At 33.9% G+C, this 26,714-nt stretch overlaps 1 protein-coding gene across 2 annotated transcripts; it reads left to right on the top strand.

The window, feature by feature from the left end:
- Positions 1 to 26,714, top strand: LOC138134727 (purine nucleoside phosphorylase-like). Of its 2 annotated transcripts, none has more exons than XM_069053181.1 (3): positions 1 to 192; positions 24,911 to 25,005; positions 25,099 to 26,714. In XM_069053181.1, the coding sequence occupies exons 1-3, from the start codon at positions 101 to 103 to the stop codon at positions 25,872 to 25,874; spliced, it is 963 nt and encodes a 320-aa protein (XP_068909282.1). In that variant the 5' UTR covers positions 1 to 100; the 3' UTR covers positions 25,875 to 26,714. The 2 variants fall into 2 exon arrangements, with proteins under 2 accessions (XP_068909282.1, XP_068909281.1); XM_069053180.1 differs by having other exon boundaries at positions 24,911 to 25,023.

Here is a 26,714-nt window from a genome sequence, read left to right as displayed (position 1 = left end):
TGTGATGTCAATATAAGTCATGCACAATGATAATCCATGTTTACTTAAAAGTAGTCTTACAATTAACTAAGAGCATTTCGTATTATTCGTTTTGATTGCAATGTCGCAGTTGAAAAAAAACTCGTTAAAAAATGTCATGGTTACCAAAAAAGGAAAAAACAAAAGTTCATCTGGGCACGCTTCTAATGAAAAGTAAGTACTCCATGTTTATATCTTAATTTCTGAACTTTTTTGTCATTTTATAAAGGCTGTTTCCGAAATTGAGGCGTTCCTTTTAACATGTGATAGTATGCGTTGTTCTAAAGAGCTTTAGCCAAAATCACTTTAGTAAAATGTGTAGGGCAATGAAGATACAATAAGTTATTTCTTTTGAAATTTTTGAAACTGGTCCTGCTCAAATTTGCGCTGATTTGTTAGAAATTAGAATTGACCAAAAAAAAATTCAAATGAGCATGGACGTTAGTCAAAAATATTGTCAGAGTTGTCATCTAATTAGTCAGAATGGCTTTATCATTACGAAAATAATGAGCTCACAGATATGTTGCTAATGTATGGGCAATGTTATCACGTTATCAGAATGCAGCTGCGGCGTCCAGAGAGTATGCAGAGCGATTTCCGGAAAGACACCATCCTGGGCCACGTCAGTTATTAATCTAGTACAGCGGAGAAATAGACAGGACCGGACTCAAAATTTTAGAAAACAATAAAAATATACAATCAATTATCTGCGTTAATACAAACATTTTACTAAAAAGATTTAGGATAAAATTCTTAAGAATAATGTATAGTACTTCATATTAGAAGGAACGCCTCAACTTCGAAAAAAATATTCAATTCTTTAAACTTAATCGTAAGAAAAATATTTGCTAAATTATAAGAAATTTATTAAAATAAAATTTTGTGGTGTGCGATGTAATTATAAAATATCTTAAAGTTGCGAGAAAATGTTTCACTAAAAATATACACTCCCTGCAAAAATTAGTAGATTCATTTTCTTATTTGAAATTCAAAAGTAGCTACCTCATATAATGAATTAACAATAAATTACTTAATTAATGTAGAAATTAATAGTTTTAGGACACATTGCTCAAAAGGCAGCCGATAGTCTTGCAATAAGGGCCATTTTTACAATTTGAGGTAGACTGTACGCGGATAAATTTATAAATCCGGACATAAGGCTGTCGTTTATCTCTCAGATTCCGATATATCGCTGGTGTTTCCTGTTCTCTGTTTCCTCGAAAGAAATTTTCAAAAACATTGCTGTGCCATTAAAAAATTCATGTATACAGGGTGTCTCAGCTAAGATTTTCGAACCTAATATCTCGGTTATTTGCCAACGGATTTTTATGAAATTTAAAATACAGATATTTTAGACCGTGAAGGTTCAATTAGTAATAATGAAATTATCTCAAGTTAAAAAATGTAATTTTAACAGATGTTTCCTTTATCGAAAATTATGCGCGATTATTATTAGATTGTTAAACATTAAAAAATAGGGGTCTACACAAACAATTAACTGAATCACTCGTCTGATTCAACGGAGAGATTAAATTTTGTCGTTAAAAATTTTATGTAAAATTTGAAGGTATTTGAGCAGTTACCTTTTGAAACAACTGATGATTAATTGCCAAGCAACATTTTGTACACCCTTTAAAGTCTGTCAAAATTGGGCGCGCTTTATTAGAAACGTCAAATTATGAAAATTTCTTGAAAATACTCTAAAAATAGGCTACAGCGGCAGACATTTTAATGTTTTTGAAAAAGGAAAAAAATTGCCTATGGAGAGTGTCGTAAGAACTTCAATGACACAGTTCGTTTTCTCGTGGAACACTATCCAAATGTAGGCTTTACAAAATGTAAAGTTAAGAGAGTCGTCAATTTATTTGAAGTCACAGGAAGCGTACGTGAACTAAATTACCTTGCTAAAATATCCCGATCGTGCTTTTGTCCTTTATGGAAGAATTAAAGTATCCAGTATAATAAATTACGTCCAAATGTTGTCTTTAACTTCGTAAGTGTTTGTAAGGTTAGCAAGATAAACGTCAAATATGTCACCTGCGTTTGTGCGAAAATGCGTGACCAAAATTCGGCGATAGTGCACGTTTGTTTCATACGCGTCTAGGTTTTTGCATTTGCAGCCACGTTTATTTTAACACAGTTTTTTGCTTTTTTCTTGCAAACCAGACGTCTTTCAAGGACGAGTTTTTCCCTACAGCATTTTTTATTGACGATCAATTTTTTATACAGAGCGCCCAGAAATGTGGTAGCAACTTTTACACAAAGTGTCACAAGATGGCACTTTCGAAAAGCCAAATCATGACCAACTTCATTAAACTATGTTATGGCCATCCCAAATGTCGAAAAAAGTAAACCAAATGACAAGTCGATGATGGACATAGACAAAATAAGAACATATAGAACGCAAACTCCCTATACATTTTTTGGACACAAAGCGTTTACCGCCATCTCTTATCCTGGTGACGGTGCAAAATCACAGCCTACTGGATGTGTTTACCTTTCCTTTGATTTTTTATTATTGCAAATTCTCTCAACAAATTAAAACGCCAACAATAGGTACTTTCGATATTTTATTTTCAACCGTCTTTGATACAGTTCTACTTTATTTTTATAAATATTATTCCTAAATGCTATCGTTCTCGTATCCTAACATTTAAAATTAAATTTTACCCCTTAATGTAAATGTGGTTAAATGAATTATTTTACCAATAATTTCATCTTCAATTTTATTTTTAAGTGAACGAAAAATTAACATTAGGTACTTATGTTTGAATTCCCGTTGAAATTTTGCTTTTAATATTATCGGCCGAAGTTATGTTACTCAATATAATTTTGAAAATATTATGAATCTTATTAACATTTTTTACAAACTCTAAAAAACTCACACTTGCCACTTTCTGCTAAATTTTAGTACAAATCCAAAAATCCTCCAATGTTTTCATTCAATTTTTTTTTATGGAAGGATGTGCTGTTTTTTTAATCCAAAAATTTTTCAAAAGTAGGTACATATTGCGTAAGTGTAGGACTGCTTCCTGCCAAAATTTTGTGTGCCCCGAATTTTTGTAAACTCCACAAGCAAGAGGTTTCTCGCAACGTGGGCGAAATGTCCCTCCCTCCAGATTATTATCAAAGAGTTTGTCAAAAAAGTTATTGTTTTTGCAGTTCCCAATTCTTCATCATTTAGGTTTGTTCTACCTGTTAGTTAAAATATATATTAGATTATTAACAACAATGTTATTAGAAATTACCACAGTTAACTAATAGCGTGATAGTTGAATTAATCATGATTATGACGACTCAAAACTTGAGTTGCATAGGACATCTTTTGGATCTTATCTGCAGGTCCGTAACTTTGTGAAGGGCTCTTAATTCGCCCCACGCTGAATCATAAAGACAAACCTTCACTACATGGTCCAATTTCACACTTACAATTTCTTCGTTTACTTCCCAAACCAAATCTTTTGTTATCCTATAATTTCTAATTCTTTTAATAAGATGAGGTGTATCAAATAATGGTGCAATCTCTTGGTCTTGAAGTATTATTTTTCTATCAATTTGTTGATTGTTTTCTATATAAATTTTGCTTGATTCTCTCAACAACAAATTCAACAATCTCAGCAGCGGTACTACATTGTTTGTGAACGTGACACAGCCTCATTTTGAATTACAAGATAGTGACATAAAGATTGACACTGCTTTGACTGATTATTGAGATTACTTTGATTTTAAAGTTTTGACTTTTCAAAATATTTGCGCCCTTTTACGGTGTGGTGAGGGTGCGCTAAACGATTTTCCAAAAATTGATTAGGGACTTTTCATTCTATAGTATTTTATTTTCTCTATGATGATGCAAGGCCATCTGAATCAAAAAGCTACGCTTATAAGGCCGTTTCAATTTTCGATTTTTCCATATAAACTTTGTTTCTGTGACATTTCGGGCGGCAGAACCTTTTTGCGCTCCATCTACCGATTTCGAACGCAGTCGATTGACACTTTTTACTTTGAGGTTAAGTGCTTAAAACGTCAATTAAAACATGAATGCAATAAAATATCCAAGATCCGAGCTTATTTTGGATACATTCTGGACTAGCAAAATACTAATAAATTGCAAAAAAACATGAAATCACAACACAAGGTAGGTTAGAACAATTTATAACTTTAATATTTTTCTGCAAAGGATTTTGTTGTTCTGGATTGCACATTTCCTCTTTAATTAATCTGTTTTTTCTTTGTTGTGCTTATCATTGTCTCCATAAATTTGCTTACCGCAAAACGTTTCAAAAGCTTCGAACCATTTTCGTCTTTGTTTCATATTGCTGCGAATTTCAAATAAGCGAACATCTTTTGCCCCACAAATGAAACACGCTTTTACCATTTCATGTAAAATAGAAGGTTAATATTTCAAATTGCCGCCAATATTGTAGCTTTGATTCGTTAATCGGCCACCGAGGGCGCGCAATAAGGTTCTGTCTTCTTTTGTTTTATGGCCACTCTGCAGAAACAATTATTATGTACATTGAAACGGCCTTATAAGCGTAGCTTTTTGATTCAGATGGCCTTGGATGATGGAGATGAAGTGGCGATATCTAGTGAAATTTAGAATAACCACACATTTAAAAAGTTAAATATCAGGTTATGTTATATGCCATTTCATTGTCAAAAACTGTCAGCTTATACGTTTTCGTCGTCATAAAAGTATAAACTGACAGTTTTTGGCAATGAAATGGCATATAACATAACCTGATATTTAACTTTTTAAATGTGTGGTTATTCTAAATTTTCTCTAGATATCGCCACTTCATCTCGATCACATGACCAACTTCATTAAACTATGTTAATGAATTTCTTTTCTAGTACCACAAATTTCCCGAAGAACCTCAAACCATTTAGCTCTAACTCCACTGTCGCTGGGAAATTGAAATAAAGGTTTTTCAGAATTGCCACAAATAATGCATTTAATGAGCATTTTCAGAATTTTTTGATTGACAAAATTTCAAATTTGACGGCAATTTTACCTTGATGTCTAACAAACAGATGGCACCACTTCATCAGGTTTACTGTGTTGTCTATGACTATCCATAACATACTTTATACGAAGCGCATTTTAATGGAATTGGAATGGCCATAACATAGTTTAATGAAGTTGGTCATGGCCAAATTTGTTCAATCTTGCAACATTCAATTTTTGAATTTTTTCAAAAGAATATGTTAAGGAGGTTTTCCGAACAATTTTTACCCCCGTTCTTGCACTAAAATTTGTCGAGATGTTGCTCGAAGGGTTCAGTTATGCATTGAGCATAATGGTGGTCAATTTGAACATTTTCAATAAAATTTAAATTTGAATGTTTTACGTTTGACAATTCTTGACATTTATTTATCTCAATTTAGATAGCGGAGTTGCCATGCATGAAAAAGGTCTCTGTAAAAAAGTGTCATCTTGCGGGACCAATCGAAAAACTTGCTACCACATTTCTGGGCGCTCTGGATAAATCTTAATTGATTCAACATTTTAAAAAGTCAGTAAAAATTACGTTTTTAAGACTTGTCAAAACGAAACGTCAAGCTAATTTTAAAGATTTTAAGCGATTTGGAGCCTTTAAGGGGCTCGTAGAACAAAAAAACGTTGTATTCAACTCGTCCGTGTGTAAATTGGGCCTTTAATAATGGTGTGTAATAATGAGCCACTTGTGAGAAAAAAGGCCCAATTTAAACACGAACTCATTAAATAAACTACTATTACCTATATCTTTATATTTTTTGCGTGAAAATTTTTACCAATCAATTTCAACATTACATACTGAAGCGGAAAATACTGTAGAGAGAAGAATAGTTTACGGAGAGGCTTGCCTCAAGACACAGGAATGGTACTTTTGTTGAGGTTTGTGTACTATTTTTTCCACTACTAGTCTTAGAAGACGTTATTATTGACTTTCGAACTGAACCCAGAATTTCTCTCCTCCTGGTTAATAATTTTAATTATTAACCAGAGGTGAATAATAATAATAAACAACGTAGACGATTTTCATAGCATATCATATTATCAGAAAGGGTTTTAACGTATCTAGTAGTGGAAAAAATAGTATATAAACCACGGTGGAGAAGTCCCTTATAGCCTTCGCGCCTTAGAACCCTCGGCACGCTCTGGCTATAATCCTGAACTTCTCCACCTTGGTGTATAATATACTACTCGTGTGATTCATAATCAATCTTTTAATAAAATAAGCAACATTATAATTACAAAAAATAAATAAAAATCAACCTTCCTAATATTATCGTTTATTTCGGCAAACTATTAAGACTTCGTAGGCGGACACGATTAAGATTGAATTAAATTTGAGTTCACAAAAGTCATACTAAATTGACATTTGCTCAGATTTTTTAACAAACAAAATGTGTGATAGTGACAATAGAGTGTACACCCCTCCCCCACAATTGCGGGAATCCACACAAAAATTAACATTCAATCCCTTACCTGAGAAAAACAAACTACGATACGAAAAAACGTACAGAGATTTCGCGTTTTTTCGCGCCCCCGCGTAATGGGTTATTACTTATTACTGACCGATTAGGTCCCATTACTGACTCATTTTTTACTATTTCTAACCGGTTAAAGTGTACGCGTATAATCGCGACTTTCCAACCTTTAAGAGCTTCGAAAAGCTGTACGTTACTAATCGATTGTGAATAAATATAAGTATTTTTTTTCACTACTAGTCTTAGAAGGCGTCATTATTGAGTCTCGAATCGACCCCAGAAGTAGAATTTCTCTCCCTAGGTTAATAATTTTTTATTATTAACCAGTAGTCAATAATGAACAGCCGTCACCTTGCAACGAAAGATTTTCTTTGATTTTATTGGTTAACGTAGAGAGACGATTTTCAATTTTCATAGCAACCGTTGAAAAATGAGAACTCGGATCGTCGCATCGGACAAACAAATTTAATTAATAATTATTATTAGAAAGGGTTTGAACGTATCTAGTAGTGAAAAAAATAATATATACACCACGCTAGAGAAGACAATTTTAAGCCTCGCTTCTTTATTAATAAACTACCTCGGCTTAAAAAAATGTCTTCTCTACCTTGGTGTATAATTACTATTGCACCACTTTTAAAAATTATGTTTTTCTCATTTTGAGATGTAATGTAATGTGTTTTCAAGGTTGACTGAAGTTTCGAAACGTTACTATATTTCCAACTGGTTAGGAAAAATTAATATTATTTATCAGTGACGAAAAATAAGATAAGAATGTATTAACACTTAATTTGTTATCAATATAACCATTTATCTCTTCGACCTCATTTGGTTTATTGACCATGGATCACTTGCGCTCTACAGTCAGAAAAATCTACGAGTCCTACAGGACAGTTGCGCTCCAGGTCGTAACATAGGAACAGATAAAGATAATCAAGGGTGAATCCATCTAGATACAGATGATAGCTAAACTTCCTATTTTTTGTCTAGATACAGATGGCAATAAGGGGTTTATCTCCTGCAGATAAATTTTAGAAACCTATTTCAAAGAAACGCTGTTATGAAAAAATCAATCATTTATTTTACATGGAGTTTCTTAATCTTAACAATATTTCAAACATGTTGTCACCCCAGGGAATTTCGTCTGGGTGTTAAAATTATCATCCCGCTGCTGAAAAGTCGTTCCACAGGGTTACAGGGTGTCAAATTTAAGAGCCAGTTGCCTAATGGTAGGATAATTACCTTTCAGGACAGAAAAATCTGCTTTCTTGTCATCTAAATAGGCCAAAGCCTCACAGGTTGACAAATTTTGATTCGTCGTTTATTTTTTCTTTAACAAAACATCATAAAATGCGTCATTTTCGTTTTCTGATAAGATGAGAAATATTTTAAATTTACCGCTCTTACAGAATCGCTTGGAGCAGAGTGTTAAATTGTACATAGTAAATCTTTAAATAATTTTATCTATTATCTGCATGATTTATCTGTTCTTCTGTTAAGATTTTTATCTAGATACATACAAATCATAGACCGTTTACAAATTTACTGTTATTAATACATATATTTGAAAGAATATAATGTTTTAGTTAATATTGACTTCAGTGTCCTATTACATAACATGCACTTTTGAGCAATTTCTTCTACAAGCATTTCTAACTTTAAAAGTACCTACCAATTCCCTCAAGATGATCCGTTGATTACATATCTTTAAAAATTTACTGGAAAATTGGGTAATACGGTAATTATTAAAATTATTAAAGTGTTTTTCATTGGATAACAGGACTCATTATCCACAGCTAGTGGAATGATAATAATGTCAAAACTCACTGCAAATATTATAGCAACTTGTTTATGAAGTCCAATCGCAATTTTACATTTATATCTAGTGTCACAAATGGTGGTTTCCATTTAGAAAAAATGAAGTTTTTGACATTTTTTTATTAGCAATTTTGAAAAATTTCAGTAGGCGTAAAAATTTCACTAATGGGGGCAAAGATCGGCCAGGTCTTTAGGAATTGGGTATTAATATAATGTTCACCAAATTAAATTATACACCCCTAGCGCTGTTCTCCAAAAAATTAAATTAACATCAAAAATTCCTAGTGGACACCAAATAATGACATTTTGGAAAATGAGAACAGCGTCACCAAAATAGGAATGTTGCGTATTGTTTTACTGTTGCTTGTATTGTAAATGCAATATGTTTACCTATTTTACTAAATGTTCACCAAATGTGGAACGCTCACGTTACGCGCCTTTACTGCAAATATAAATATTTACGCTATCCATTTATATTAAGCACTTGCTAAAAAAACTACTTTTTCCAACGTCAAGTCTGAAAATGACATTTTCATCACTCAATTTAGAGATGAAAGTAGGCGTTTGCATCATATGTGAGGAAAGTAAATCACTTCCCTCACTAGTGGGGAAAGTAAAAAAAAAATTTGATCCCCATTTAGGTATGTACATACTTTCTTTAAAATAACGTTCAAATATACATACATATACATTTTTAAGAATTCTTTATTAACAAATAGCACTTACAAAGATACTTAATTTTTTTATCAGTATTATAGAAACTAAATGTACAATTTTTTGCACGAATTAAAACTCCAAATGTTCCTGATTTTTTTTCCTAAATAACGTGTCGGTACAGAGCTTGACGTTGACGCCAAACTAGCGCTTCTTACTACTTGTCTCCACCTCAGTAACGCATTGTATTCCTTTCCGTAGCGTGCTCGAGATTTTATAGGTAATAATTCCAAAGATACCTAGTTCGCTGCTTCTTTAATTTCTGTATTTGGTAAATTTACAACACTATCTTCTACTTCCATCACTATTTGTTTAGTAAATTCTGATTAATTTTCAAGTTTTGGTAAAAACACGACTTGACATTCATTAATTAAATTTTATTGTTTACTGTGAGCATGGAAACGTGATTTTCAAATTTTACTTCTATGTTGATTTGTATAAAATAATAAATTGATAATACCTATGCAAGATAAACCGAAAGCTCTTGACGTTGGAAAAAATAGTATGTTATATACGTGAGGAAAGGTCCATTGCTAAACTTGAATGATTAGATCAACTCGCTATCGCTCGTGATCCAATTGTCATTCTCGTTTAGCAATGCATCCCTTTCCTCACTTATATAACAATATACTATTTTCGAAAACTGATAAAAATATGTTCACATTTACATGACCTAAATCGATTGTCAAAGTGACTGTTTTTTGTTCACTGGATTTATAGTCCGGACAAAATAAGTGTGAATTCTGACTTTATTAAGTCAAATTATTTAACAACATGATAACGATAATAAAGATTTATTGGTAGGTCGTTCTCGAAAAGGGGTGGGTATATAAATGCAGCGAGTTTTAGAAATTCTACCTGCAACTTTGATGGTGGATATCCATCTGTTTCCCATCATAAATCTTTATTATTGTTTTCTTTTCATTTTGATTTGAACATGTTGTTAAATAATTTGACTTAATAAAGTCAGGATTCACATTTATTTTGTCCGGACTATACAATCTAGAACAAAAAAGACTTTTACGTTCAGCAATTTTTGATTGAAGAAGAGGTCACAATTTCGCAAATTCTTAGATTTATATTCCAAATAGGCCAGTATCACACTTTCAGACACGTTCTTTAATTTCTTAGAGCCACACCAATTCATGAAATCCTTCTAAGCAGATTGCAGATATTGTCTTGAAGGCTTTTCCGGGATAAGAATAAAAACTGCACTTCGTGCCGTTTCTAATACATCCAAAGGCAGATCATCTTCATCACTTTTGGAACTCATTTTTGTTTTTTCTTCTTTCTTTTATTAAACACCAGTAATTCTCCCAAAATCGCAACCAAACCTTACAAAATTAGAAGTTATATCGTTTGTTTGACGGTTGCTATCATTATTAGTTGGTCAGAGCATTCCAAATTTAAAACAACAAGATAATTGTAGACAAAAAAAATTCCGCTAATGTGGAGCTGTGCAGTTTTCGAAAAAACGTTGGCTGATACTCGATTGCGAAATTCTTTTGCATTCTATGTCCTTATTGAGAGGAGACCTAATAAAATATTGATAAACTCGGTACAGGTTGCAAAGACACACTTGTCATTTGCAACAGCATTTTTTTCATATTTCTGAACCAAAGAAAGGCAGAAAGGGACCAGAAAACCATAGTTTGGGTTGAATATTTTCCATATAAGTACAGTTTTAAAGTAATTTCAAATGACTAATGCCATAAAAGCGCTGTTGCAAATGACAAGTGTGCCTTTGCAACCTGTACCGAGTTTAGATTTTTCTTACAATTGATATACTATCGAGCGATCAAATTAATTTGTAATCGAGTCATCCATGGATTTGATTCCGTTTGTCTTTGCGATTGATATTTCGAGATCTAACCTGTGTTTCAAGCTGTGTTTATTGGAGCGTGGAATTCAAGTAATGACATACGATTTCGGATTCATGGATAACTCTATTACAAATTAATTTGATCGCTCTTTATATAAAATTCGGCGACCCCTCCTTGCAAAGATACTGAAGGTGTAGAGTTTGCATCAAATTTTGTTCAAATAGAAATTAGGAATGTTTGCCGTTTATTTTTATTTATCGTGAGAAAATAATGATGCAAAAAATTGTCTTAGAAAAGTAGCGTTATCGCGGAGTAAAAAACATTTAATTTTTGCAATTTTTGTTCAAAAAGAGGCGGCAATGGGGCTAGATTATTGTTTTGTAACCTTGGATACGGATAATTCGAACCGGTATCAACCTAGGCATATTTTTGTACATATCTCAGCATCGCTTTGATCTGAAAATTATAAAGTAAGGAATGCGGTTGCTGTATTGAACAAAGTTAGAAGAGTTATATCACATATATCATCTTAAGAATTATTCAACTTTTTTCAACAAGTCCCTGCAACGCTTTGGAGTCGGAATGCTTTAATTATAAGACACTCTGTATGAGAGGCTAATAAGAAGTCTAAATCTGGGTATCCATTTGAAATTGAATATAGTATAAAATATAGTAAACATTTAGTATTTTTGTGAAACAAAAAGTTTTTTTTTACTGCATAAACACCGGGTGTATTATGAAAAACATTTGGTGCTATAACTTCCTTATTTTTTATCCGATTTTAATAAATGATATGTCAAACAAAATCGTTTTAAATGGGCTGCAATTTGAATTGATCCAATATTTGTTATTGAGTTCTGTTTTTGACAAATAATAGTCAACTTTTTTTTTCAAATGGCACTATTAACTTTTTTTGCTCAGTTTTATAGAGATTTTTATTTTAAATATGAAAATGTAAACAACCATGCTCATGCATAGAAGCATAAAGAAGAAATTAAAAAACGATGTATTTTTTTTAAATTAAGCAGTCACATTAAACAGTAATAAAAGTGCATTCTAATTTTGCAAAGTGACTAAGAGAGCTATGGATATTCAAGACAATGTCTATTTGACTCCGGCCAATAACAGAGATGATTTAATAAAAAGAATCGTAGCAATATGTGAACAAATACCACCAGAATTTTTATTAAACGCCGCAATGGGCCTCAGTGGAAGGTGTCAAATGTGCCTTAGAGAGAATGGAAATAATTTCAAACATTTGCTATAGTAAAGTTATGGTTACTTGATTTTTGGAAATTCTATTTTTTTTATTAAAAACAAATTTTTGATTTTTTATTTTAATGTTTATGTATTCAGAAGATAAACATCTATCAGAATAAAGATAAAAAAATATACAGTGCAACTTAAAAAAACAAAGTTAGCTGCGGTCTATCAAAAAATATAATGTTAAAAAAAATCATGGCATGTCGGGCTATAGTGTTTCTAAAACGATTTTGTTTGACGTATCATTTGTTAAAATCGGATAAAAAATAAGGAAGTTATAGCACCAAAGGTTTTTCATAATACACCCGGTATGAGACACTAACAAAAATTAAATATCTGGTTATCATTTCAGAATTAAATATGGAATACAATTTGGTGAACATATAGCATTTTTAGGTAACAAAAGTTATTTTTAGTAGCAAATAATATAAGAAACTAGCAGGATGTCAATATCTGGTTATCGTTCTAGGATTATGTATGGTTTTAATTTTGGTGACCATTTAGTATTTTTGGGAAACGAAAGTATTTTTTTGTATGAATAAATTTGGTAAATTTGATAAACAGTTAAATACCACCCTTAGGAATTCAACTAAAAAAAATCAATTATTTATTTCCGATGGTTCAAGACTTATAAATTTGTTAATGAAGCCCTGCAACCTCGCTTTTTTCCAAAAAAGATGACATAGGTCAAAAACTATGACATTAAGTGTTGACAAAAAGACGTTCTAAACTCAAAATTTAACGTAGAATCGAAATGTGAAGTCAAAATGAGGCCTTTCCATTAAAAAAAATAAAGACGGCGTCGATTTTCGGTATTTCCGGAAGTGCCACCATTTTGAAAATATTTCATTTGAACTTGGAGTAGTTGATTACCTGTATAGAGGCTGTCTTAAAAAAAAACGGTCTACGCTATAATTTTGCTATTGATGACCCAAATGAAAAAAAAATATACAGGAAATGAAATGGCTCTAAAAACACTACAAATCTGAGAGAGCATATAATTTTTATACGGTCTACCCATTTATGGGCTATGGGCAACTTTTATTTTTCATATGGTAACCTATATTTTTTTATCGATTCTGTTAGAGTTTTTATTTCTGATTGTAATGGCATAAAAAAACTATACCCTTTGATAACAAAATTTCCAAAAAAATGAGGAATGTATGTTGTTAGAAAATTAAATTATTTATAAAATAATAAAGGAAAATTTGTAGGTAGTGGACTTGACTTCACTTAAATGTCAGTTTTACGCACTTTTCATGTTGGAAATTGTATTTAATTCATTAATTAAATTGAATAAGGGAGGTCGGCTAACTTGATTTTTTCATTAATATTCCAATAAGAGTTATTTTGAAGCAACATATTTTGCTTTTTTTTCTCGGAAATTTTGTTATCAAAGGGTATAGTTTTTTAATTCCATTACAATCAAAGAAAAAAATTACCGAATCAATAAAAAAAATTATAGGTTACCATTTGAAAAAAAAATTGCTCACAAAATGTGTACACGGTATAAAAATGATATGCTCGCTCAGGTTTGTAGTGTTTTTAGAACCATTTCGTTTCCTGTAATTTTTTTTTTCATTTGGATCAGCAATAGCAAAGTTATGGCGTGGGCTATTTTTTGTAAGACAACCTGTATATTAAAGTTTGTGTGGCAGGGGTAGGTGAAAGGATGTCTTAATATTAAGACACTCTTCATTTTTAATGAGGTACATACAGAGTGCTCAACAAGAAAACAAACCTCATCTTTTGTTTTATCAAAACGTTCGTCTTAGCTTGATCATACACTGATTTATATTTACTATGGACAGTAGTTATATTGGTTCCCTACCTCTTGAAAAATATGTTATTAATTAATTAATTATTACTAATAATTAATGGTTTATCTTCAATGGTAAAACTCATTTTACCACTTATTCTGGAATTATTGTTACTTACAATTAAAGGAAACGTACGTAAAAACCGTTGCTTTAAAACCGATGTGTGTTTGACATTTCACTGAAAAATCTGTTTACCAGTAATATCGCGTTTGGCAATAAAGCTGATAAATTACCCAATTTTACGAAAGTAAAATGTTACTCTTGTTTATTTTGTACATTTTCACAATGCACAATTATGATTCCAATGTTTAAAATTCATGAGGTATGACTTATTAATTATTAAACTCTGTCCACTCATAGATTGCTTGACATAAATATTACTAAAAAGGTTCACTCTACGCTACAACAAATAGATTCGGCGCGAAATTTAAAAAAATGGAAAGAGTAGGTTTACACGTGATGTTTTATTATTGTTCTGCATGTTTGCACTTAGGAAAGACGAAAGAAAACTTCAGTATAGTAGGAGTAATATATTAGGTTTTATTAATACAGTGTATTTCACGAGTGATAATGTGCCCGACGGAATTAAAAATGCAACCCACAATACATTTTCGAATTTCCGAAAAAATCTGGCTAATGAAATTAAAATATCCAGCTTTTTTCGGAAATAGCTAAACACAAACAAGAGATTAATATTTAATGCATGAACAAAAATTACCTCGGTATCATTTTCGATGGTTGTAATGTCACTTAAAGTGTTCATTTGTTCTGTGGTGTTCATGTTCAGGATCTGGGAGTGACTTTCGAAGCTCACCTGACTTTTAATGAGCACACTCACAACGTACTTTCGGCAGCGTACAGATCGTTGGGTTTTGTGGTACGCAATGCCAAAGGAATACAAGAGGTTGATGCTTTGAAGGCTCTGTATCTTGCACTGGTCAGGTCCAGACTCGAGTATGCGTCGCTTGTGTGGTATCCCATATACGGTGTTACTGTCAGCAGCTTGAAGGGAATTCAGAGACGTTTCCTCAAGTATTTGTCATACGTCTTCAACGGGGTTTATCCGTGTCGAGGGTGCCCCCACGGTGAGCTGCTGCAGAGCTTTGACATCCAAAGTCTCTCGCTCAGAAGGAAAATAAATTCGGCCTTATTTTTGTACCACCTTGTCGGTGGCCGTGTGGACTGTCCTGACTTGCTGGGTAAGTTGTCGCTGCGTGTTCCAAGGCCCAACCTGAGGAGTGCCAGTACGTTCGTGGTTCCAACACCGAGAACCAATCTGCTGAGAAGGTCGCCTTTGTTCCATGCTGTTTCGAACTTCTCACAGATTGAGCAGGAAGCTGACATTTTTGTCTGTCGAGCGTCTGACATTAGGAAGGCCTACGGTGCGGTTGAGGTCTCTGAATGTTTGTTAGTTTCGTCTGTCTCCGCTTCAATTGACTTTTTCAAATTTCTATTTAGTTATTTTTTTTTCTTTTCTCTTCTATTTTACATTTCTCTTTTCTTCTCATTGTGTCGTGTTTGTTACCTATTCTTTTTACTTTACATTTCATCTGTCTCTTTTAATGGGCTCTTGCCTGTTGAGTCAGTCATTAATAATAATAATAATAATAATAATAATAATAATAATAATAATTATGCAAGATTCTTGAGGCACGCACTCACTTCACAAATTCAAAAAAATCAACAAAAAATCGTAACGGAACAGATCAAAACAGCAACACGATCAAAATTAATAATTTTTAAAACCAGGGAAACGCAAACCAAAGCTCTAAAGATGAAAAATCGCAAATCTAAATGCTTAAACCACTTGACAGCACTGACAGTTTCAAATTTGAAATGTCATATACATAATTTATTTTTCGCGTGGGTTTCATAACAACCAATAAGAATCAGTGGCGCGAATGTTTCAAGATATTACCAACACAATCTACGATACTTTGTTAATATTTCAATGTTATGATTTGGGGATTTTGTTATCTAAGGATATTTAAAAAACTGCATTCTATCAGTGGACGTAGTTTACTAGGGGTCGCCCAGCGGTCGAAATTCGTAAGGTTCTCGATGATAAATAAGGTAGCGACAACTCATTGTTCATTTTTGAGACTCGAAATTAAAAGAGAGGACATTATCAACAAATGCCGTGAGTGTCACAAAGACAGAAGTATACACAATTTTACGGGATGTTTGTATCGTGTCGAACAGATTAACTTGCATTGACTCCAAATTAAGTGAGATGGAAATATTGGCGCAACCGTTGTCGTTACCTTTTATAATCGAGAACCTTAGAAATTCGTTTTTTTGAATTTTATTCTATTACGTCAGCTGCGAGCGTGTATCTACAAATACGTCATTATGCATTAATTTTCGAGTAATTTGAAAAGTACAAACGATAGGAAAAAATGAGGTATGGCTTGGGTAAGCCATATTTAAAAAACAATAACGCGTATTTTGACATTTCCTTGGGTTTTTTTATTGCTATACTGGCCAGATTTCGCCAAGGTTGAAAGTTAAATGGTAAAATAGGAATATTTTAAATTTATACATGGAATAAAAATTCTCTTATTGTGTGTCGTTCCAGTTAAAACTTCGCAATCTATAGCAAACTTGGTGCGTATTCTTGTTCCATTGACTAATGCAATTAACTTTCAATACTACTATTAACTTATGTAGTGGTAAACCACTAATAGTCAAAGAATTTTGAATTTCACTCCAAAGATATTTTTAATAAATAATCTAAATAAACTCCCTCTTGGAGTGGATTTCACTGCGAGGGAATTAAGCATAGACGATAGTAGCGTTTTTTAACTTTTTTTTTGTCTTTTTGGTATGTAAGTGTATACCTACTTGTGATACATTGTTCTGTTCAGAATAAAAATATATCAGAATTGTTAAAAAAATTATGTATTCACATTTGAAAAAAAAAACATTTTGACAGTTTAGCCTTGAAGCCCTTGGGGCTATATGTGAAGTTATTAGGGCCTTTTGTAACCCATTCACAACCATTTAATTTAGTGTATAAATAATTAAAATCCTCCGATAAATCAGGGAGCTATGGACTTGTATTCTTTTTGGGCCTTTTAAAACATTTTTCTTATTTGAGGTTATACTTGTCATACATTGTTGTTTTCAGAATAAAAATCTCTATCAGAATTACTAGAAAGAAGTGTGTTCGCATTTGAAAAAAATATTTTCACAAATTAACCTTGAAACCCTTGGGGATCTACGTGAATTTAGTAGGCCATTTTGTAGCCTATTCACAACCATTTCATTTGTTGTATAAATAATTAAAAATCCTCCCATAAATAAGGGAGCTACGGACTCGTCTTTTTTTGGAGACACCTGCATATTAGACATAAATGTTTATCTTTCTGCACTTCTTCTCCATATAAACTTTAAGTATGCCAAATCTCACACTCCTCCGTGCGCGCAATTTGCTTAAAAAGGCGTAAACTTCGTCCAGCGAGAGATTGGAAGATTTTAAATTGTATTAAATTAACCCAACACTACAAAATGCACTAGAATACATTAATTAGAGCATAATTTCAGGGCAAAAATGTTACTGCTTCAAGGATATATTTCAAATTTTACGTGCGCTAAGTGCTACTTCCTCTGTACAGGTGTCTCAAAAATGGCGCCCAATCTCTTGAATGGTTAACATTGTATTTGAAGAGTTGAGTTAATTTCGTTGTGAATTTTTTTTTCCCTTGGCTAGGTTCCAAGTTATACACAGTAAACAAATATGGCAACATCGGTTGGTATGCACAATCAACTAAACCAATTGTTCTTTGAAGTCAGTGTTGTCAGTGTTAGTTTAGCGTATTTTGGTAGGTCATTACTCTAAAAAGGACTTCTATGTTGTTTCACTATCCAAATGGGTCTTGGAAAAATTAAAATAGTAAAGTAATTTATAATTCACCTGTAAAATTTGTTAATGAAGGAGATACATCTCTTTGGAATCAGCATATTTAAGAGCAAGTTGTAAAAAATCTATTGTTCTGATCAAACTTTGTATTGAGATTCCTTACCAAACTTCTATTTTTTAAGACCCTTTGGGGATTGGGCGCCATTTTTGAGACACCTGTATAGAATTTAGTGATTTTTATGTCAACCAATCTCTCGCTGGAAAACTAAACAAAGCTTTTCCTTCTCGTATTTTAATATACAGGCTCTTTGATAAAAAAACCCCTCAACCCATAACTTTTTTATTTATTATCCGATTTCGATGAACAAAAAAAAAACAAAGATATAGTTTTTCATGCCCTACAAAACAGTCATAACAATTTTTTTTGACGTTATCTTCTATAGCTAACGATAGTCAACTTTTTTTTTTAAATGGACACATAGTTTTTTAGGCCGTCTGGTAGGGTTTTTTTTCTGAATCTAATGATGTATTAAAAGTGATCATTTGGTCGATGGCTACCTGAAAAAAAGAAGGTACATAATTTAGGGTAATTTTGGAACATGAAGGATTTGTTTTTTTACTTTTGGCCTTTCGTTAACGTGCAAGAGATTTTGGAAGTTACAACTAAAGTACCTCTAAAACTAAATGATCCTGTTATTTATGTGGGAACATAATTGTATGTGTCAACTCTCAAAGGTGTCCTTAACAGATATCCAAAAATTCCTTTCAGGAATACGTTTGAAATCGGTTTCTTCGTCAGTGTTAAATATGATGAAATTTAATGTGGGGAGCAGTTTTCAAACGCGGCAACAATACTAACATATAGCAACGAAAAAAAAAACAACTTCATGAAATAAATGTCAATGAAATTGTGACAGTTTTCAAATTGTTTTCAAAATGAGATTTACCGTAGATCAATATTGCAATATGTATTTAGCTCTTGGTATGGCAAAAAATAACGCGACATTTAGCTGCATAGACATTCACTATGCGTTTTCCTACGAAAGGCATCCGAAATGAAAAAAAAGCGCTTTGACGAAAGACTGAGAAAAAAAATAACCATGACAACTACAGAAGGTATTTTTAGTTACCTATTGAGTTGCTGCCATTTTCATTTTCACTTTATGAAAGTTTTTTCTTTATCTGAAAGCTGCAGAACAGTTTTTGGTAGAAAATCGGGGTCTAGGTTATGCTATGCTATACTACTAAAACGCCTGTCCGTCCTTTTTGACACACCCAATATATTTTTATTTATTGTAAATATCAAGTTGGTGTGATTTAAACCTTACATTTTTCAAAATGAATTTAAGAATTGAACACTTAGGGCTAGTTTATACATAGAAAGAGAATTAAATATCTAATTTGAATTAAATTTTAGTGCGCGATTAACCTATGAATCCGAAACTTCAGTTGGTTCAATCTGATCACGTGTTCAGTTAATCTCACATTTGACTACGATTAACTTAATTTCGCTTCTGTAAACTGGCCCTTAATGTAGTTAAAATTAAGACATTCATTATCTATTAATTATTTTGAAATTGTATGTACCAAATCTTGTAATATTTTTGTTAGGTGTTATTTTTAATCGCATAATTTAAAAAAATTCTTCCCTGTTTATGTTTTGAGTACTTTGTTAATTTGTTTTTTCTAATTCCGTTGCAAAATAGGTGGGTTTTTGATTGTCATTTTAATGTCACAATGACATTCTTTTTCGCACTAATGCGTTTAACTGTCACTTTTTCGCATTAGGGCAAAAAAAAGTGACAAGTAGAAAATTACAAGAAAAGCTTTCTTTTCTTTTACTAAAGCAATCAAAGTATTGAATTGATCTCATCAATTCATCATTCATCGAGACTTTAAAAAATTCCAACTTACGCAACATAAGCCTTTGCTGAAATCGTTAATAACACAATACATAAACTGGTCGCGACTTTGCAGGTAACAAACTGGATACAAGGTGATTCTGAAATAAGTTTGGAAAAAAAGTGGAGTATCCTTGACACAAAATAATTCTGCGTAAATGACTTTTGAAGGGGGAAATCAAAAGGATGGAAATTACCCCATATCCGTGTATTTTCGACGCCTATAAATAGAAAAAATTTGTCTGAATTTGTTCACTTCATTAGCAACTATTGTTACATCAACGCCACAAAAAAATCGTAGGTGCAAACACACTGCTTTGTAAATGTTTCTATAGAAATGATCGAAAGAAATAATGTCACCTTTGTGACTGACGGGCACCTTTTACCTTTGATTATTATTATTGCTAAACTATTAGGTTAATGGATTAATCACCTTTAACTCAGCAGCGTACTAGCAATTTTGACCAAATTTGTATCTTGTAAACGAAAAACTTTGTTTGAAATTCCCGCTAATTTCAATTGGCGCGGGCTCAAAGACGGCGTCGGCAAAACAGATACCATCATCATTATCGACATCATTATCGACCCACAAAACCGATCGAAGAAGACAAAAATCATCAGAAAATCATCATACAAGGCAGTAATCATAGTCAATCACCATCATCATCAGTAGTTAAAAGAAAATCATCATACAAGGCAGTAACCATAGTCAATCATCATCATCGCCGTCTCCCGATGGATCTCCTGTCGTCTCAACTGACCCAAGGAAGAACTGCGCATGCTGCTCAAAACCTCACTTCATCGTGTTTTGTTCTATCTTCAGACAGTATGACTCAAAAGAACGTCTCGATTGGGTAATTCAGCAGCATTTATATTTCAATTGTCTCGGTCCGCACAACGCTTACAAGTGTCAATCCCCACACACGTGCAAGAAGTGCAACGAAAAGCACCACACGATGTTGCATGACTCACCATTCAATACTGGGAGAAGGCCACTCACCTCGTAGCCCTCCAACTCAAACACAATGACTAGTCAGCAGGAATTCTCATCACTCACAAAAACGTATTCTCAAAATCAATGCATCAACTCAAACGGACTTGGACACCGCTCGACTCAGGACATCTCAACGAGCCGTGGTTCCTTCAACTCAAATCAGATCATCTCACAGCGCGACAGCAACTAGGCCGGCAGTCATTTTGGTGACTAGCCAGGCAGATATCTATTCTCCTAGCGGATCAACTCATCGGATAAGACTTCTCTGATCGACCCAGGGTCGGAAGTAACTCTCATTGCGGACACACTCGTGAACAAGCTACATCTTCAGCAAAGATCTTCAACAATCCCTATTCTTGGGGTTAGTAGCGTCTCATCCGGTCGCACAACCGGTATCGTCTCATGTCAACTCAAGTAGATGCACATGTCCTGCCGCAACTCACAGCGCAAATTCCTTCAGTGGCAGTCCCAAAGCAACAGTGGAGACATCTGAAAAATCTGGACTTGGCAGATGCAGATTTCAATCAACCAGATCCAATCCACTTACTCATCGGTGCTGACTCATGTGTAGCCGTAATCACATCACCAGGAGCACTCATTGGCGGTCCTTCAGAACCTATAGGACTTCACACAGTATTTGGCTGTGTACTTTTGGCAAAGTATCAAGTCCATCTCAACAGTCATCACAGTAATCACTTCATGTGGTCAGCAATGACAATCTTCAAGAGTGCCTCTCCAAACTCGTGAAACGAGTCCAGGTCACTCTAGAGCTGCAAAACGTGCCCGTATTCACATGGACAGATTCATCAGCAACTCTTGCATGGATCAAGAGCAATCCAATTCGTTGGAAAGAATTCGTAGGCAACAGAATCTATTCATTCAGTTAACATTGCCTGAAGCTCACTGGAAATTGATTTCTGGCAAGCAGAACCCAGCTGACTGTGCGTCACGGGGCCTCAGTGCAACTCAACTCAGGACCTGCGTGGCTATCTCAACCGCCAGAATTCTGGCCATCGAAAATACCCCCAGAAAATCTCCACGACGGCCTAGAACAGAGACCAGGTGTCTCATATGCAGCAGTTATTCCAGATTCACCAGCAATTTGGGATCTCATTGAACTGAAAGAAGTCAAGACCTTCAACAAAACACTCACGAAACTTCTCAGACTAACAGCGTTAGTGCAACGTGCCTGCTCATGCTTCAAATGGATTCCCAACTCAAAACTGTCCGTCTCACCTATCAACCCAGCGGATCTAGAAAATGCCAAGCTTTTTTGGATAAAGACAACTCAACAGGCGTATTACTCATCGGAATTCAAGATTCTTCAAGCTGGAAAACATCTCAAGGAATCTCACGCATTGTCAAGACTCACTGCAATCATTGATCATGCAGGCATCCTGCGTGTCGGTGGTCGACTTCAGAACTCACAGCTAGATGCAGACAGTAAGCACTCAGCTATTTTGCCCAAAGAAAGTCAACTAGCTCAACTCATCATCTCCCATGCTCACTCCAGAACAATGCACGGAGGTAATCAACTCACCCTCTCCCTGATCAGAAAAAGTTGTTGGATCGTAGGAGGCAGGGCTCCTGTAAAGTTATTCATCCAGAAATGTCTCACCTGTGCTCGTATTCGTGGAGTTCGAGCTCAACTCCCTGCATCACGTGTTACACCTTCACTAGTATTTGAAAACACAGGAGTTGATTACGCAAGACCTGTGTCGTTAAAATTCAATCAAGGTAGAGGCACTCGCTTTTACAAGGGTTGGATAGCCGTATTTGTGTGTTTCTCAACATCAGCGATTCATTTGGAGGTTGCAACAGACTACTCATCGGAAGATTTATCAAAGCGTACAGACGGTTTATCAGTCGACGTGGAATTTGCAAAAGCCTACGCAGCGACTGCGGAACGAACTTTAAAGGTGCTGATGTACTGCTCAAAAAACTTTTCGATCAGTCAACGCATCAATTCAAGGAACTTCAACGTCTTCTCACCAATGATGGGACAAGGTGGATATGCAATCCTCCAGGTGCGCCCCACATGGGAGGCAAATGGGAAGCCGCCGTCAAGTCGGTGAAACATCACCTTCGACGCACAATCGCAGAAACTGTGCTGACCTATGAAGATTTCTCAACATTGTTGGCCCAAGTAGAAGCAATTCTCAACTCACGACCTCTCAGTGCACTCTCAGATGATCCAGAAGATATCTCAGCACTCACTCCAGGGCATTTCATTCGTGGTGCTGCTCTCACCACGATTCCAGAGCCAACTCTCACTCATTTGCCAGACTCACGTCTTTCTCATCTTCAGAGAATCCAAGCAAGACTCCAAACATTTTGGGACAGGTGGTCCACAGAATGTCTGCAAGCTCACCAGTTAACCTTAAAGTGGAAACACTCTGACAACGACATCAAGCAAGGCTCATTAGTTCTCCTCACAGACGAGCGGTACCCACCGTTCAAGTGGCCGCTTGTCAGAGTAACTCAAATTCACCCAGGTGTGGACGGGTTAACTCGGGTAGTGACGATCAAGACAGCTACCGCCACGCTAACAAGACCAGTAACAAAGCTCGCTTTGTTACCAATTTCAACATACGAGGAAAACTCAGACAATTCTCTGGAAAATCATCATCATCAATAAGAACTAGACGTCTCATAGCTGGAAATCATTCCCCAAACCTGTTGGAGAAGGCGGGGAGAATGTTTGAAATTCCCGCTAATTTCAAATGGCGCAGGCTCAAAGACGGCGTCGGTAAAACAGATACCATCATCATTATAGACCCACAAAATCGATCGAAGAAGACAAAAATCATCAGAAAATCATCATACAAGGCAGTAATCATAGTCAATCACCATCATCATCAGTAGTTAAAAGAAAATGATCACACAAGGCAGTAACCATAGTCAATCATCATCATCAGCAGTTAAAAGAAAATCATCATGTAGTAAATTAGAGTATGTGTAAATAGTGTAAATAGAAAAGACATAAAAAAACCAACTACCAGTTGTTTTTCACAAACTTATTTCACAATCACCCTGTATAGCAGCTTCCGCACATGCCTCAATTTCTGATCCAACACTTTCTTCAGAATTACTTATTTTGCAAGAAAATTGCCACAAAATTGTAAGAATAAATAACACTTTTGTAATAAATGAATGGGAGTAATTTTTTCTGTTTACATGTTCCCATGGTAACAGTTGTGAATTCAATGCAATGATAGAATGATAGGAGTAATAAATTACAAAAATAATAATTAATATAATTACAAATTATATTTTTATCGGACAGTTTTAACTGACATTCACATTCAGCATAACAGACCAGACATTATTATTTTAAATAAACAACAAAAGCAAGCATATCTTTTAGATATAGCTGTTCCAAATTCACACAATATAACACAGACATATAATACAAAAATTAATAAATATTTAGAACTCTCCGTTGCTATGAGAAATCTTTGGTGTTTAGAAAAAATTTCGATTTTACCATTTATAATTTCAGCAACAGGAATAGTAACCCAATCTCTTTTTAAAAATTTAAAAATTTTGGACTTAGAGAACACATTGGTGGTTGAAATTCAAAAAGGTATATTATTATACTCATGTCACATCGTGAGGAAATTCCTTAACATTGACACAGAACATTGATAAGCACTGCACTATTACTTGATAGTATTATCCGTAATAGTGTATGTACTCCGGCAAAATTGCCGTGCCGCCGGGTGGAGGTGGGATAATTATTTCTTTTTCTTGTCGTTTGCCCAATACTTTATGGAATTAGAAAAAATCTTGTACCTATGTAATTTGTTGCAAAAACATGTCTCTTTCGCATACGACGTGTTGCCCCACTCACTACGTTCGTCGGGCAATCTTCACGTCTAATGAGAAAAAAGACATTTATTTTGCAACTTATTACATAAATAATAGCTATTTTCTAATCGTTTATAATCCAAATCGTGATCTAAAAATTATACTAAGTTACGACCCTTGTCATGACTAATATTCTAAAATTTCAACTTCAATTTGTAACGTCAAAAACAACAGATATAAACTACCTAATTCGAAATTTTTGCGCAGACACCCGGTATGTACTAACTGTAAAGTAATGAATAATGGTATGCATTACACACAGTCATCAACAAGGTTTCATTATTTCACGGGTTGTGACCAAAATTGTATTGGCAAGTCACTGTATTTAAATAATATAAAGAACTTTTTTTCAGATACACATATGAATTACTTCTGGAAACAGCTCAGTATCTACTAGAAAGGGTGCCGTTTAAACCTTTAATTGGCATAATCTGTGGATCCGGCATGGGTGCGTATTGGAATGAAGGTTATTACTTATTATATTATAATTTTCATATTCATTTTACTATTAAGACTGTTTATTAATATATTTACATTCTAGGCTGTTTAGCAGATGCTTTAGAAAACACTAAGGAATTTCCATACGAAACAATACCTCATTTTCCGGCTAGCACAGTAGATGGGCACGTAGGAAAGTTAGTATTTGGTTATTTGTCCGACGTTCCTGTTGTATGTATGCAAGGTCGCTTCCACTATTATGAAGGTTATCCGTTATGGAAATGCGCCATGCCTGTTAGAGTAATGAAACTAATTGGAGTCACTCATTTGATTGCATCGAATGCTGCTGGAGGTTTAAACCCAAACTACAAAGTCGGAGATATAATGATAGTACGAGATCACATAAATATGATGGGTTTTGCTGGAAACAACCCTTTACAGGGACCTAATGATGAAAGGTTTGGTCCACGCTTTCCTCCGATGAATAAAGCTTATAATAAAGAACTAACCGAATATGGGAAAGAACTGGCTAAAAAACTTAATATACCTGAAATTGTACAGGAAGGAATTTACACTTGTTTAGGAGGACCCAATTTTGAAACGGTTGCAGAACTACGGATGTTGAAAATGTTGGGCGCCGATGCTGTAGGAATGTCGACTGTCCATGAAGTGATTATTGCAAGACATTGTGACATGATAGTATTTGCATTTAGTTTAATTACAAATATGTGTATCACAAATTACGAAACTTACGATAAGCCTAATCATGAAGAGGTTATGGATGTCGGAAAAATGAGGCAAGATCTATTAAAAGTGTTTGTTAAAGAGCTAGTTAAATACATATTTGATAATCAAGCAAAATTTGCGAAAGACAGTTAAGAATTTAGTAAGCAAAAATTTAATCATTCATAACTTTAGGTCATTATACAGAGTCTCAGAACTGGCGGACCAAAATAATACGATGAATTCATCATCTTCTGGGAATAATAGGAAAAATGTTCAAAAAAATCTATCTTAAATAGTGATTAGGAAAGAAGGAATTTAAACTGACCAATCCTGTTGTTGATGTTAAGTTACCTATAAATTAGTTTTCCTGCTTTATTTGTAACTATGGATGCATTTCAAATGATGCATATTCATTGTTGGGTATCCGCATTGTTTGTGCAATGACGGACGTTTTTAGGTTATAGTATTTTGCAGGTTATAGTATTTCTGCTAAGATGTTTCCTATTGGGAAAACGAACTGCGTACTCCTGAGCAGCAACTGTGGCACTCTGATCACACTGTCCATATAAGACAAGCATATCAAAATATTCTGAAGAAGTAAACATTAAGTGTTTTTAATGACTTTTGTAATTGTCAGAAATAACTTATTATGACATAATATTCAATTATTATGTCTTTGCAACAATCAAATTTGTTTCGATAGTTACTAATATAATTTTTTCAGGTAATTTTATATCTACACGCCATTGGTCAATTAACAACGTTCTTATTTTAAAATCCAATGATGGATTTTTTTAAATATTTTTCGTATTATTCCCAGAAGATGATGATTTCACCCTATTATTTTGGTCCGCCAGTTCTGACAGACCCTGTATACTTAGGTATACTTACGTTTTTATTTCAAAAATAATTATTACAGTTGTTACAAAATTGTTTATTTCGAATTGTGTGAATATACCTAAATTATTCATCAATAAAACATTTTATAATATT

Source organism: Tenebrio molitor, chromosome 7 (assembly GCF_963966145.1).
Source record: "Tenebrio molitor chromosome 7, icTenMoli1.1, whole genome shotgun sequence".
In the NCBI taxonomy this organism is placed as follows: Eukaryota; Metazoa; Arthropoda; class Insecta; order Coleoptera; family Tenebrionidae; genus Tenebrio; species Tenebrio molitor.
The sequence above is the reverse complement of the archived record's forward strand: the minus strand, read 5'-3'. Positions and strand labels throughout refer to the sequence as shown.